This window comes from Heliangelus exortis, chromosome 18 (assembly GCF_036169615.1).
Source record: "Heliangelus exortis chromosome 18, bHelExo1.hap1, whole genome shotgun sequence".
Classification (NCBI taxonomy): Eukaryota; Metazoa; Chordata; class Aves; order Apodiformes; family Trochilidae; genus Heliangelus; species Heliangelus exortis.
The window spans coordinates 10,033,400-10,049,565 of NC_092439.1; the positions used below are offsets into that span (position 1 = coordinate 10,033,400).

The 16,166-nt window shown below is 43.0% G+C and overlaps 1 protein-coding gene across 9 annotated transcripts in view; it reads right to left on the reverse strand.

Moving 5' to 3' along the window:
* Positions 1–16,166, reverse strand: part of TUB (TUB bipartite transcription factor) — a 120,001-nt gene that overhangs the window by 61,119 nt on the left and 42,716 nt on the right. Inside the window, exon 1 of one of the 9 annotated variants that reach the window (XM_071762485.1) lies at positions 7,584–8,079. The exons of 6 other annotated variants lie outside the window; for them this stretch is intronic. In XM_071762485.1, the coding sequence (XP_071618586.1) occupies positions 7,584–7,621 (38 nt within the window). In that variant the 5' untranslated portion in view covers positions 7,622–8,079. Of the gene's footprint in view, positions 1–7,583; positions 8,080–16,166 lie in introns of those variants that run through there. 2 more of the 9 variants (XM_071762488.1, XM_071762490.1) reach the window with 2 other exon arrangements.

Genomic DNA, 16,166 nt, shown 5'->3' on the forward strand with positions numbered 1-16,166 from the left:
TAAATTAAAAGTTACATTGACATTGTGAGCTGTGCTTTGATAGATACCCAGCTAGCTGGAAACAAGCTAACACAGCTACTGGAAACAATTCAGTTGTGGTAGTGCCCAGCTCCTCACAGCCTGAACTGCATTGCTCCTCAAAGGAGTAAATCACTTCTGCATTTTTGATGTTGTACAGCTTTCAATATCTGTGTTAGCTCCCATCCAGCTTGCCCCAGTGCTTCTCTACTGCACTGCAGTATGCAGCATGGACATACCACAGAGATCAAATACAGAAGGAAAGAATTTAACCAGTGGGACACCAAGCAAAGCTATAGGGTTCTCCATGTCTCCATCACTGCATAGATTAATGATACACAACCTGCAGAGGTACCTGAGCTCTGCCTGAAGGACAGGCAACAAAACAAATCTAGTGTTATTCCAGGGCAAACACAAAAACTTCTAAAACCTTGGACCTCACTTTCTGCAGCAACAGCCAGGGAAGTGATTTAAAATTCAGTAATCCAGAAGAGTCAATTATCAGGGTCTGACTCACTGGTGTGTAGAGACATCTTTAATGTTACTTAATGTAGTTCTACAGATGCAGTGTCCCAAAAGATGCATTATTTACCCATATAACTAACCTAAATTTTTAGGTAGGCATAGAAGAGTTCATGCAATCCCCAGGTCTGCAAAAGATTGCTTAATGGAAATTCATACTTCTGGCCTGAGTCTTGGGATTTATGTCTGCCAAAAATAGTGGGATGCATTCCAAGGTACAGTTAAGTGTCTTAGTCTTTCAGCTGTCACTCAGCCTGACTGGAGTAGTTAGGATAAGTCACTGTCCAGACAAGTTATCTATTCTTATACATCAAATAATTTCCTCAAGTTTGCAGAAGTGAGAATTACAACATGATGCAACATATTTGTTGCTGTTGTTGTTGCTGCAGACCTGGAAAAATGCTGCTGTAGAGGTATCAGTTAGCAAAAACCTATTCTAAGAACAACAGAATCATTTTTTTTACGCTTCTTGATGTGGCACAGGTACCACTAATGGAAATACCTAGACTTTAATAATTTCCCTTTCAAACTGATACCAAATTTGAAAGACAGAATTGTTTTGATCCCTTCCCTAAGCATGGATCAAATGCTGACATATCTATATTTCACTTGCAGATACAGTCTCCGACTTAGTCATAATTTGAAGTTAATCAAGGAATTTCTTCTTCTTCTTGCAATTTCCCACCTGCAGGTAGTTAGAACTGTGATTACAATTAAAATTACCATTTAAAACTTCATGCTGTGGTTTGATTACCTGTGCCAAATGAGTTATATTAATTACAAACTATTATATTCACAGACTTGTGTTAACATGCATCTCAACAGGATTCAGAAGGCTTTCACTGAAATCTGCAATTCAAGGCTTGATTTTGGTAAACATTTGAGAACTCCAGCTAAAACTCAACTTTATGAAAGAATGACTCAGGTACTTCAGTTGTCAGAGAGGAAGGAATGTCACTCACAAAGCACACTCATGCATTCGTGTTAATGTATTCATGTATAGACTGCTTGGTAACATTTGCTCAGTTAAAAAGCCAGCTCAGTAAAGCTGTGAAACCAACGCAATTCCCTTTTAAGTCACCAGAGAGGCCCTTGTGGCACCTCTGTGCCTGCTTCCTACAAGCAGCTACATGGAAGGCAGAGGGTGGTGTTAAGGCTCCTCAGCATCCCTGTCTCCAGGTGTAAGGATGGTGATCTGACTGCACAGAACCAGCAGCCAAGGGCTGCAAAAGTCTTGTACTGACAGAAGCAGTTTCCAGCCTCTGCTGCACAAGACCCTATTGCATTTCCCCAGAGAAAGTGTTTTAAAGTTGGGCAGTTTTTCCCTTTAAGCATAAATAATAGATAAATCTGTAATTCCCAATTTATTAGGTGTCCAAAAGTATAAAAGCTACTTCTGCTGTAATCACTGAAAGGAAATGTAAAGATATTTTAGCTTTTTATAAATGTAGAAGAAAATTCAAATACATCTGGTAAATAAACCACAGAGCAAACAGGGCATTTGAAGACCCTCCTAAATGTCACAAAGCTACACAATGCAGACATCAACTAAAACAATTTTGTAGATATCCCCAAATACATTCATGGGTACTGAATAGGTAAAAAGAAAAATAAAATAAAATAAAATAAAATAAAATAAAATAAAATAAAATAAAATAAAATAAAATAAAATAAATAAAATAAATTGGTATGTTACCATCAAGTATTAAATAAACCAAGGTGGTATAAAACAACTCTCTCAGAAAAAAAAAGTTTCATTTTTGCTCACGTGTACCCATCCTTTTCCTAAATAATTTTTCCACCTTCTCCCACAGTTACCTTTGCACCCTCTATATGCTGTTCTCTGGGAAGAATGGGATTGTAGAAAAAGCTGATGATCATGTCTGTAGCAAAAAACTAAAGCAAAAAAAAGTACGCCAACAATAACCCTGATCTTTCACTGGTGTTTTGTGCCTTCCTTTTGTATCTCTTTTCTAAGGTGAAAATTCTCCAGATTGAAGACTGTCTCGCTGTATAACTGCATCTATTGCACAGATGCTAACACAGCCCAGAGAAGTGTTATAACCTCAGCTGAGATTCCTCAGAATTTGCTGGTATTGTCCCAACACTAAATCATGGTAACAGATTGCAAAACTGTGAGAGAACAGTTCTTCTATTCCTTGCCATCCTTCATTTGCATGACACAGATTATAACCAAAAAGGGCATCTCCTAATCCGAGTTACTTCCCTTAATATACTACAGTAACCAAAGCTTAAGCATTAAGTGAGATATAAAAAACACTGATTTTAACATCCATGCTTAAAGTAATAATTGTTGAATAATCTGCTGCAAATATTGAAATCAGTTTTCAATAATCTGTGAAATAAATAATTTCACCTTTAAAAAATTACAAATGGTACTAACTACCGAAGTATTACAGTGAGAAGTTGTGATGGATTTATTCAAAAGTTACAAATAATAAAAAATACAAATTAAACAGCAAACATATACAGAGAGAGGCATCCCTGCAATCACCATATAGCTAGCAAAACAAAAATTTATTTTTGTGAAAAATCAATTCAATCAATTTTCATGAATAATAAAAATGGGAAAGAGAAGAAAACAAAAAAAAAGAGGCAAGGAGAGAAAGATATCAGGACGAATGGCAAAAAGAAATCTGTTCAGAAAGACCAAAACCAGGAAAGGATGAATTAGAAAATAAGTCAGAGTGAGGGGAAGAGGACTGAGGAGGAAGTGTGAAAAGAATACAGTTCTTTCGAATGGCAATTTTTAGTTACTAACAAGAAGAGCCACCTTCCAGAAAAGCTGCTGCCTACATGTCTAAATGGATGTTGCTTTAGGGAAAGTCCAGAAATCCTCAGGCATAAGAGTCAAAACTGCTGGACTCAAGGAACTGCAAGAGGAGCCCTAACTTTACATATCCACTTTCTGGCTGTGATCCCAACCTGGGACAGATGGCTGGGAAATTATCACCTTTGCCAGAGACCTGCAAATTATTGCCACTACCAGAAAGCCACCAGCCTAGTATGAAATGGCTCTTAGTCTTGCTCTTGATATTGATACTGCAAAGATGACCAGGGGTGACAATATTCCAGGACAGCTGGTGCAGCCAATTATCTGTCATAAGGCCCAAAGCACACCCAGCAAGAGATGGCAAAGCCCCTTCAGCCCCTTATTTAAATCCACCTTTGGCACACTGCAAAGCACGGGACGAGCAGTTTTTACTCCCAGCTCTGCAGCTGATCTCCCTTGAGCCTGTCCCATTTCCATCTAAGCCAATTCCCTGCAACTTCCACAGGTCTCTATTTCTCTTCCTCGACAAACTGAAGCCACGCTTCATTTTCCTTGCTTCTCTCCTCTGCCTGGCTGCTTTAGGCTACCAGCTTCAGGGTAGCAATGGCCTCTGATGCTGTGCTTCTACCCCTCCCTACCACTGGTGCTGGGCAGAAGAGGATTCTGATCTCTCTGCACTACAGCAGCACCACCCTACAATGAGAGCACAGAGCCTCTTCAAGGGAGGGGGCAAACGTTAATGTTTTAAAACTGGGCTAATTTCACACATCTCAATAACTGGAGACAAGACAGCCTAATTTAGAGAAGAGGAGACAGATATACTTTGTACCCTTTCCCTTAGAAAAAGCAGCACTCTCATGAATTACCAATGCCACTGCCCACAGCAGGCAGCTGAGCTCCAGTTTGCCTGCATTGCAATGCACACACAAACTGCACCTTGCAGAGGGGTGAGTGCCCTACCTGCACTGCTGCCTTTGGAACATCAAGGTAGGTGATATCCCAACCCCTCAGGTGAATTCCACACCAGCATCAAATAAAAATGAATATGCAATTTCAGAAATTCTGTAAATTAAAAACTAGTTCAGGAAAAAATACTTGAAATGGAAACATATTTTTGAACAAAAAACCTGAACTCCTGTGAATCCATAATGATTCCCAGATAATTCTGCTTTGCATTTTCTATTAGAAACTGCCAAAGGGTAACAAAGGAAAACACTACTGTGCTTGAGAAAATTATTCCTCTAGAAGCTATACCTTCCGTAATGGGGGCACCTACATGAACTGCAACTGATTTTTTACTGGAGTCCGAACTACTTTTATTCATAACAAACTTATATAAGGGACAGAAACATTGTTAAAAATGGGCTTAATTGAAGAAGAGTTCCTAGCTCGTTGTACCTGCTATATAGCTTCAAGTAAGTGCTTAATCATAAGCTCTGATTTGTATCTATAAAGCAGTCTCGTTAAAACTAATGTTTGTTTTTTTTTTAATAATAATTTCTCAATTGTATTTCACAACATCAGTGAACTCAAATCCCTTCATCCTATTACTATTAGCTTTTCAAAAGCAGAATACATAAGAAAAAAAGGCATTCATGGTAAAATGCCAAAATAGCAAACTCACAAGTAGCATGAATCTTTTATCCACCTCAGCATGAAAAAGCCTGCACTGACACTGAAAGAACTGCTGGATTTTTTTCTTTACTCACCTGAAATATTCTCAGCATCTTAAAAGTGGAAGTATAATCTATTTTGTGACTTTTGGACATGCAGGTGGATTGCTTAATGAGTTGTGCATGACACACAGGGTACTGATTCCCTCTACCTCACTTCACTTGTAACGAAAAAGATGAAATTTTGCTAAAGAAAAAAACATCTTTGCTTGAATTAATTCAGGTGGATGGCTGCATGTACATTTGATGGCTAGGAGGAAAGATGCTGATTTAGGAGCCATGCTACCATTTTGAAGTTGATGCCAAAGTTGAAAGAGCTTTGCCAAGCTCAGAGAAAGGCTTGCAAGCATTTTCTAGCACACTGTACATCAGCAAGGCTCAGGCTATATCACATACATCTTTCTATACTTCAGCTTGCCCAACAGCCTGTGCCCTGTCCCCCACACCAGGATCAGTGACACTGACACAATATTTAATGTCTAATCTCAATCACATACGTATTCAGAAACTGTTGTTTCATGGGTAAGAATGTTTAGGGGATCCTGGAGGGTTCTTTAAATCAGCAGGTGCAATGAGATTTCCAATGATATACCTCTAACTCAGGGATTAGCTCTGAAGACTCAAAAAGAAGTCAACTTGTAGAGAGGTAACTCTGTTAGAAACCTAAAGAAAGCTACTTGTGAGCAGAAATGCAGTTTGCCTTTTGGTTTGGGGCAGTCCTCAGCAGTTTCTGGCCATAAACATATGGTTAAGATTTAAGAATAATATTTTATTAGAAGACATGAGCATCATCAAATTTGTCTTCCTCTGAAGACCTACTGCTTTATCTCTCTGTGTCTTTGAATAGGACTGAGCAAAACCAGAAGATGGGGTTTCTTTTACTTATTCAAGGCCACTGCGATAAAACTCAGCAAACTTCTTGCATTGCTCTCTGAAGAGCCTTATGTACAGTTAAGAGAACAGAACAGTTCCTCTGCTGCTAGGAAGAGCCATGAGCAGCTGGTTTTCTGGTATTTTTGCCTTTATTACAAGGCAAACAGCATCAGAATGCATCCACTAGTCATTTTTCAAGCCTTATTGCCAGTTCCTATCTTTTCAAAATACATGGTCTGAAAACTGTTGGAAAGTGGTGATATTCTCAGGTTCATTGTAGTAAATTTTCTTTCTTCCTGATTCTTCTATTGATCAGAACAATCAAGCACACAGATTAAGAGAGCAGAACTCCACTTGTGCATCCATTGTTTCTTTTTTTTTTTCTCATATTAAGCAGTGATTTATTGTGTTTATGTTGCAATCATTGTGGCATATGGTCACTACAAATATTGTCATTTAGAATGGGGCAAACTACAACTGACCTGCTTAAATAGCTGCCTTTGTTTTAAAATGCACTCTGTAAATATTTTAACTTCATGATTCCCTGAAAGCACAACAAGCAAACAAAAGCCTTGAATTTTTGTATCTACCTTGCTTTATTTGCAACCAAACGAAACAACCAAGCCTTGCTCTCTTACCCAGAACGCCTTTTCACAACGCCCGTGATTTCTGTCTGCAGTAACTCAGTTTGAGACTTAAATGAAAACTAAAAAAAAACCAAAAAACAAAAAACCAAAAAAACCCATAACGCCAACGTCACTCCGAACAGGAGATTCAGAAATTGCTTTATTACTGTTCCCCAGACCGCCCGGAGCTCCTCTGGCTCCCTCTCCCCTCTCTCCGGTAAGTCAGACACCAACTGTGCTCCTATTCCAGGACCAAACGCTCCCGCTCCAAACCCGGGCGCTCGGGGAGGGGATGCACGAGAAAGGCTCCGCCGCCGGAGGGCAGCGCGGCCGCTCCGCGGGGCGCGGGGGCTCCGCACCTCCCCGGGGCCGGGGCCGGGCCGGCTCCCGCAGCTGACGCACGGGGCTCCCGGGCAGCGGCCGCCGCACGGCGGCTCCCGTAGCTTATGGCAACGGCGGAGCCAATGGCAGCCGCTTGCCGGGCGCTGCCATGGCGATCCCGCTTCTCGCCATGGCGGCTCCGCGCCCGGCACGGCACGGCACGGCTCGCCGCCCCGTTCTCGCCGGCACCCAGCGGACTGGGTAGCGAGAGCCCGAAGGAGCCGGGATCCCCGCGGCCGTGGAGCGACGGCAGCCACCGAGAGCGCAGCGCTCCGCCCGCTGCATCCCGGCCGGCCGGGGGGGGCCCTGTGGCGGAGGCAGGGAGGAAAGCGCTCCCGCTACGGAGCGAGCGTGGCTCTCCCAGCGGCGCTCCCGTTCTCCGCCTGCCGAGAGCCTGACAGCTCTCCCCAGAGACCAGCCCCGAACTTCGCGGAGCAGGACCGGCGCGAAGTTGGGAGGCGGGACAGAAGCCGCCCTCCGAGAGCACCCGCCAGCTGCCAGGGACGGGACCCCCCCCGCCTCCCCACCGCGCCCCGGGAAGGGTCCGGCCGCCCCGGCACGGGTTCCGGCAGAGACCTCCCGGGCTCGCTGAGGGGCAGCGGCTCCGGCTCAGGAGCAGTCCCGGTCCCTCCGGCCATCCCCCGCGCCCCGCACCGCTGTACCTGCCGCCGCCCCCCGGGAGCGGATCCCCGTTACCTGTAAGGGATCCAGTCCGCCTGGTGCCTTGAAGTCATCTCTCCCCGGCGACGCTGCCCAGAGCCAAGGAGGGGGACGCGGCCGCTGCTGCCCGAATCGGAACCCGCCACGGCGCGGGCAGCATCCTCCGTCCGGGGCGGGGGCGGACGGCGCTCCGGTTATCCCGGCAGCGGTCGCAGAAACATCCCCCCGGGGAGGGCTCCCAGCTGCGGGCCGGGCTGCATGGGGAGGGGGGCGGCCGGGGGCAGCGGGAGGCGGCTCCCAGCCCTTCCTCCCTGCCCGGAGCGGCGGCTGAGTCGGGCACCGGAGCGGGGGAGGGGGACGCGGAGGGGGCGGAGGAAGGGCCAGCGGCGGGCAGGGAAAGGCAGGGCAGTAACGCCGCGTCCCCGCTGCCGCTACCCGCCCGCCCCCCCGCTGCCGCCGCCGCCGCGCTGAGGCATCGCCCGGGTGAGGCGGGCCGGGCTGGGCCGAACCGAGCCGCCCTCCGCGCCGGGCCCGCCCCTGCCCCGTCAGCCGCGCCGACACTGACTCACGGTCGGCGCCTGCCCCGGCACTGGGCATGTGCGGGGTGAGGCGGCTGGACACGGCTCGGTCCGGTTCAGCTCGTTTCGGCCCGGTTCAGTTCGGTCCGGCGTGCATCACGCCGCCCCCGCGGCCGGCAGCCGCCGAGCAGCCTTCGCAGCCAGCTAAGGCCGGGGAGAAGTGTGAAGAGTGCTCAGCCTTCTTCTCAACCCAGCCCTACCGCAAAAGCTCTAAATTTCAGACCTCGACCCAAAATGGCTGAGGAGCCTCGGCCCGGGGTCTGTCAGTAAAGCTTAACACAGCTCTTAAAGGAAAATTAATGTTCTCTGTTCACAGACACCAGCCTGGCACCCCGTGGTGACACGGACCTGGTGGGACACGGTGGCTGCCGCCCACCTCTGCCGGTCCTGGGACGGTCACCAATGCCAGGAGCAATCCAGGGGGAACCACGCCAGCAGACCAAGGCTGGCTGGGGGCAGAGTGCAGTGACAGCTCCCTGAGGAGCCCGGCTCTTGCCCCACATGCACCTTACAGGCCACCCCCCTCTCATCCCAGCAGCCACAGCAGGAGTTAAGCCCATTGACGCTATTGACCGTGTAAATCCCCCCCCTCCTCCCCCCTTTAGTCGGTGTCAAGATTATACAGTTACAGAAACAGTTCCTGGCTTCGTGGGGAAAAAAACATGATATGAAGAAAGAAGGATTTCCTGAAAGATAGGGATCAACAAATATAATCAGTATATGATTTAGGGGCAGTCTGGCACCTGGTATCTCAGAAATTCTGTTGTAGGTGATGGCTACAGTGCGTATGAAGGACATAAGTTTAAAGAAAAGACTGATACAAGTTAGCTGAAGTCACCTTTTTGCATGGAGTTATGGTACTCCGGAATAAACCATCAAGAGTTAAGTGTGGCACCCACTGTACCCTGGAAATGCTAAAATTGAGAGGGGCAGCTCAGTGATACAGACATGAAGCTCAGATCTACTACACCATCCTCAAATTGCAATATTGGTCTTCCACGAGAGTTCACACCATCAAGCATGAGGAGGGTAACAGCACTGGCTATCCCACTGCAAGGTATTGCAGAACTAGAAGGAGGGATGAATGGTTAAGGCAGTGGACATGTACACCTCTGAGCAGGGAGTGAAAAAACCTGTTAGCCTAAGAAAACAGAGACTGGGAGTTTATAAGTAGGGGTCTAGAAATAGTAGAGAAGAGCATTGGAGAAAGAACTTCCATTCTCCTGATTTTAAAGTATAAACCCAAGGAAAGTGTTACACTGTAGCAAATTTAAAGGGATTGAAGGTGATAATTTCTTGCATAACATGACTGTGTGGTAGAGTTCGCTACCAAAGAGCAAGGCTGGTGCCAGGAAGCCAGCAAGAGTCAACAGAAGATGACCCACTTAACAGTTAACAGAAATATTAGCATGTTGTTCACTATCATGCACTTTTAAGAGGCTATTTTGTTTTAAAGCCAGAAACTAGAATGTAAACACTTTCCCGAATTCACATTGAGATCTACCACTAAGGATGAATTATCTCACATCCAAGTGGATAAAATTATTTGCTGCTTTCTTGGCCAGCAGCAGGCACTGGACTTGATAGACTTCAGTTCCAGTTGGGCACAGTCAGGAGCTGTGAAACTGTGGGCTGCACTAGGAGAGCTTCATGTCTGCAGAGTCCAAACCTCTGAAGACTGATGATCAGAATGTCAGTTTTTAAAAAGTGGTAAGGGTAAAGTCTGATAGATGAGCTAATGCACACATCAAAAAGATCCCTCTGAATCTTTGAGTGTTATGAAATATGCAAGTGCTTGGGTAATTTAACCAGCCCAAGACCATGTTGGTGTTAAATACAAAGCACTCAGGATTACTAAATGTTCAACATGGGAGACCATCAGCAAGCCCTGGAAGAGGAGGGTACACAGAGCATAATGTCCCAGGGAGAGCTGATTCAGACAAAAACACATCAGGAAAATGGTATGGGGAGAAGGGAAAAGCAAAACAATGATTTGATATTTTCTCTGCTTTTTTAGCGTTTACTTATCCTCCCAACCACTTCCTAAGCCTCCCCTACCCTGATTCTCTGTCAACCCTTCACCATCTTGGGTCACTTGCTTTTATGCTGCCTCACTCACCAGCTTTGGTTCTTTCTGAAAGTGCTCTGATCCCATTTCTGAAGCAGATGAGCTGAGCAGAAAGGTGATTTCAATGGCTTGCAGCATTAAGATCCACTTTACTGCACATCTCTAACTCAGAGTAAGGTCCTGACTTGGATGTGTCCTATGGCTGTCACTCTGCTTTGCCTACATGGCACACAAAGCTAGCTGAGTAACAGGGCAAGAGTCACAGACAAATCCTTGCCAGGAGCATGACCAAGGTGTTCATTTTGCTGCATAAAAAGCCTCAAAATTGCCCCTGAGGTACAGATCTATTCACTGAAATGTCTAATAATTTTCAGCAGCTCAGGGAAGACCTGGCTTTTATATGTGCCAGTTTCCTTGAGTAGCACTACAACAAAAACTGGAAAAAACCCCAGCATGTAATCAATAACCTACACATGCAAAAGATGATTTCTTAGGTACTATCTGTACAGAGGATTGTCCTTCTCAAAACCCATACTTCATTAGTTTCTGATACCAGCCTGATGGGCAAGATAGTTAGAAAAGCATTGCTTTAAAGGTTCATCAATGAATACATGAAAAAAGATGGAAAGCAGCAATATAAATGCAAACCAGGCTCCTCCACTGTCAAACATATCTCACTGAGAACCATCTTCCTTTATGTACAGTGTGCTACCTTTCCAATTAGGAAAGTGTGCTATTCATTCTTATTTTGTCCTCTCTAAAATAGGTATTCTACTAATAATTTTTTTATTGAGCTGGTGAATAATACAACACAACTATATCTAACAGTTGAGAACACCTGCATCTGCAATTGAAAGCCTTCTGGCAATCTGAGTGGAGTGGAACACATCAATACAGAAGGACTGTATTCAAAGGGAATGGGGAGAACCTAAGCAAACAGTAAATTAAGAAAGTGATGTAAGCTCTTTAGTAAATGTACAGATTAATAACTGTAAATTTGGGGGAATTAAGCTCTTATCATTGAGCCCATAAAAAAAAAAAAAATCAAATAGCACATGTATAAACTGATCTGAAAAACTGCAAAGGGTACCTTTTCTAGAGAGGTTTTATCTCTCTGTACTCCTCTTGTTCCTCTTCCTAGCACCACTGTTGCTTCTGCACTAGTGAGCATGGCTCTGGTCAGATGATAGAAAGGCAAATAATAATGAACAAATATTGTGTGTTCTTAGAAGGTCTCCTAAACCTCATAGCTCCTATAATAGGCTTGGGATGTGTATTGAATTAAAATACTGTCTTGTCTGCCTTTTTAGCTGACCTGAAAGAAGGCTGATTTTACAGAAAGGAAAAGTATAGGAATGAATGGCATAGATTTTCTTATTTGCAGACTCATTCTGGGTTTATGCTGTGGTGTAAGACACATCCTTACAGTTCCTAATCCATTCATAAGACATCTGAGAGACTAATTTGATCTTTAATATTTAGGTCTTTTAAAAGGGCAAAAGCGGATAGTTTGTTAGGCTATGGATCAGCTCAAGCATAGAGCAGAAAGCACTTCTATCTGGTATTTAAAATTTTATAATAGCAGAAACAGGACAGATTTGGCAGTGTAAGGATTCTGGGTTATCCTTTTTTGGCTCTGACATTTCTAATTTTAAGATCCAAATGACAAGGAACAGGGATGGGTTTGTGCTGGCATAACTACAGAAGTGGTTGTGTTTAGACTTTTTCTGTTCCAATATATCTAAAATCAGGATATCATATTTGAAGTAAAACCATGCCAAATAAAACTTACCTGCATTTATTACAAACCTAGAGTTCATGAACTTTTCTGTATAAAGCTCAGATCAGTAGAGAGTGTATCTGGGCTATTTGTTTGTTTGTTTGTTTAAAAATCAAACTGTGCAACTAACCAGGACCAGATGCAAAAGCTGAGGTTTTGTACAGTGAGCTGAACTTCAGCAAGTTCCATGAATCTCTGCCCCTGCAGCATGTGTTGAAACAAATGCAGAATAAACCCCAGGGATGATACGGAGGGTGTTAAAGCTTTCACAAATTAAAAATGAGAAACGCTTGCAAAAAAAACCCAAACAAAATCAAAGCCGTGAAGTTATTTTAGCCATGAACACTTCAGTCATGCCAAAAACATGACAGAGATAATTCTGCTTATTATTTTAGGTTTTGAATGAGGGTTATGCCAAGTTCACTGTCTTTGTGCCTTCCAGAGAAAAAAGCCCAGATTAAATCTTGTTTCCCTAGTAAGAAAAAGAGACATTATTTTTGATAACCCAATTTCAACTATAACAACAAAATGTTGTGGTAAAGGTGAACAATTTGGAGATGAAACTCTGGGAAGGATACAAACTGATGTATGAAAGATTTATTGCAGCCTTAACATGGTTGATGCTTTCCATCCCTTCATGACAGTTCATTTTTTCTTACTGTACTTCATCTATTCTCATTCCAACAAGTACATTTCTTGTGAGGCTGTGAAGCATAAATACCAATCCATAACACATTGAGATAAAATCTATTTAGCAATAAGAGAACAGAGTTCCCTTGCCACCCAGAGTGGCTTTTTACTTCAGTCACTTCAGTTTGAACTTGTCCAGCTCCACCAAGATCCCAGTACCAGGGGAGTTTATAATTAATATCCAGCTGACACCTACATCTACATATTCCTATGAAATAAGTAAGTATGAAAAAATGTTTGCACTAGAAATCCAACCTTGCACAGCCCTGTCCTGGTGTTTGCCAGGAGGGACCTGCTCTGAGCATCTGCTAAGTAAGCTTTTCCTTTGGTCTGATAGCAGATCCTGTAACAACACCCAGCATCTCTCTCAAGTTCTTTCACTGGACATATCCAGTGTTCTGATTCTCCACAGTAAGAAATAAACCCTGTTACTGAGGTGCAAACAAGTCTTTTGCACAGAGACAAGCTAACCTATGTTGTACATAGTCACTGAAACTTGAGTAAGAACCTAGTATAACCATAGTTAGAACTCCTGTTGTCTTTGGAACTGGTGTCCCATTGAACAGCCATCTAAATCCAGCTATATATTTCCTTCACACTCTCCTTTTTCTGCTCTTTAACATCACAATCCCCTACTACCTGATACCTAAAATTATTGTTCAGAAAGGATGAATTCTCCTATGGTGGAGCTTAGATACGAAACTGGATAATTCTATCCTATTCCAGCATAACATTTCACACAGGTTTTGTTATTGAAGGTTTCTTTTCCCTTGAAAAGGGAATATATATTAAGGGAAATATATTATTATATAAGGGAATATATTATTATACCAAATTTTATGTAGTAATATTGCTCAGGTGCCTTGGTATCTGATACTTTGTTCCCCTGAGCTAAGATGCATCATTTTGCACTTGACCAGCAAGAGGGGAAGAGGTTAAATCTCCCTTTGTTCTCATGGCAAGTTCAGAGGCCCCTGAGATGTCCTTTCAGGACAAAACCAGGCTCTTCCAAATCAGACTGGGAAAACCATGCTGAAACTCTTCTACCATAAGCTGTTGGTAAATGGTAGCATGTCTTAGCCTGCTGAAAGGATTAAACCCAAATTGTTTTTTTATATTTAATAGTCTTTCCTTTGCCACATAGTAAGTAGGCACCTGTAATTAATACTAAAAAGTCTCAGAATTAATCTGAAGATAAGCATATTTTTCATAACTGTTCTGTAAAACCATGCATAAGCATTACTTCCAGTTAATGTGAATTAAAAAAAAACAAAACAAAACAAAAGAAAACCCAAAACAAAACATCAAAATTGTAGCTCTAAAACTGTCTGTGCTAGCTGAGGATATAATTTTAAATGCTCATGCTTAGCTCTTGAGGAACCAAATAAAATTTAAAAAAAAAATAAATAAATCTGATCTAATCTCAGAGATACTTCCAACCCACAGATGTTTCCAACTCAGACATAACTTATCTGCCCTTAGAAGACATTAACGTCACCTGACAATGAGCCAGAAAATTGAAATATTCCCAGCAGAACTTGTAAGTGGAACCAATAATGCTTTGCCATAGGTGTTCATTTGGAACAACATGATAATGAGCTTCTCATTTTATACCCTCTAGATTTCTTCTTCCATCAGACATGATTACTCAAAGAAGTCAGTTTGTTTAGAAAAAAAGAGCCACAGGTTTTGAAAGAATTAATGTACCAATACACTTCAGCATGGAGTTGCAAAGAAGTTAAAACGAGATTGAGTTCACTGTACAAGGGAAAAATATTTGAATAGTTTCTTTGGAGCCAAAACAGCTTGAAAAATAGCAAACTAGCTTTAGAGTAGCTGAGTATTTTTATAATTAGAAAACATTCTACAGTCTTCAAGGCCTAAGGATATTTAAGATGAAATAATACCAAGTTACTATTTTCATTTGCTTGCTTTAAAATAATCTAGCTAGTAAAACTTTGCAAAAGGAGCAGGAATTAGTATTTATATATTGGTTTGTTGCTCTCTTTCCAGTAAAGTGGGTTAGATATATTTGAGCTTGCAATGGAAAAACCTGATTTTTGTTCACAATTTATGCTACTTACTAGCTTGACTTACTGCAACCATCTGCACTTCTGACCAATATACGGCACAACTGGTAATATGACTGGTTTACATCATCTTTGTAATTCAATGAAATGTCACATCCACATTAGGGATGATAAAGTGAGGCAAGGGCTAGATTATTTAGTTTGCCTACAGCCATATAGAAAGTCTCTGGATAAGGTAGGAACTGATCAGCTGATCTTTACTGAAACTTCCATCTGCAGTGCTTACAAATTATATTCTGGGTGTCACGAGCCAAGCACTTTCCAAGTCCTCCGTATTTGCCAGTAAAAGGATGGGATGAGATTGTATTGCTTACTCAGTGTTTCCCTGAATTACAGTCCAATAATAATTTCAAATATACAGATGCACTAAATTAACTTAAACAGCTGGCTGAGAATTCCTGTTTGCAAGAGCTATTAATGTGATTGATTTTACCACACCATTTTTTCACTCCACCTCAAGAGAGGACTGAAGCTGTGGTCAAATAGTTCACTGTTCAATAACCTAGTCCAGCCTAAGGACATTTTTTAATGTTTGATCATATAAAATGTTTTAACTCACTGCTGACTGGGTTCTTTGGCTGTCAAAGTTTAACAGATACTTGCTGGGCAGCTCCCAGTGGAGAATGGGATGTTCCCTTTTGACTGGTGAAGGGATAACTCCCCATGTGGGCACCTGGGCACCCCCTGCCTACAGCCTGGGGCTCAATGTGCAGCCCCTCTGCAGCCCAGTGCCCCTCACCAGCACTTCATGCCCACCTTTGATGGGATCCTCCTGCACCCAGATTGTCCTGACTCCCTGTTTCCCAGTCTCTCCAAAGGCAACACCTGAAGAGGCTGAGATGAATCACAGAATAATTAAATAGATCGTAGAGTTTGGAAGGGACCTCTGGAGATCAAGTCCAACCCCCTGCCAAAGCAGGATCTCAGAAACACATCCAGATGGCTCTTGCAAGTCCCTAGAGAAGGAGGCAAGGTTCTCCCCACAGTTCAGAGGGGAGGGCACCAGCATCAGGCTGGACCCTGCTGTGCTACAGCTCTCAGCACAACATTTTTCATTCAGAGGGGGAGAAGCCAATGCTGAATGATTACCAGGACTTCTGTGAGAACTCTCAGCTCCACCTGGCAGACTGTGAACATGTTTTCCTCATTAACTTCATCAGTGCTTTGAGCAGAGTGCCCTCACCAGCCAGTACAAATCAAAGCAGTTTTGTTTATTCTTCTTCTGTTTAAAAAGTTGGGGGAACTATAGTTTACAAAATATATTTCCTGGCAGCTAGACAGGAAGATAAGCTTTTAAAATTTACCTTCTAGACATAAAATAAGCACCTATTAATTACTAAGCAAAACAGATCTCATACCTTCAAAGAGCACTGTAAAGAAAACACAAAAGATGAACTAAAATAAGACTTTCAC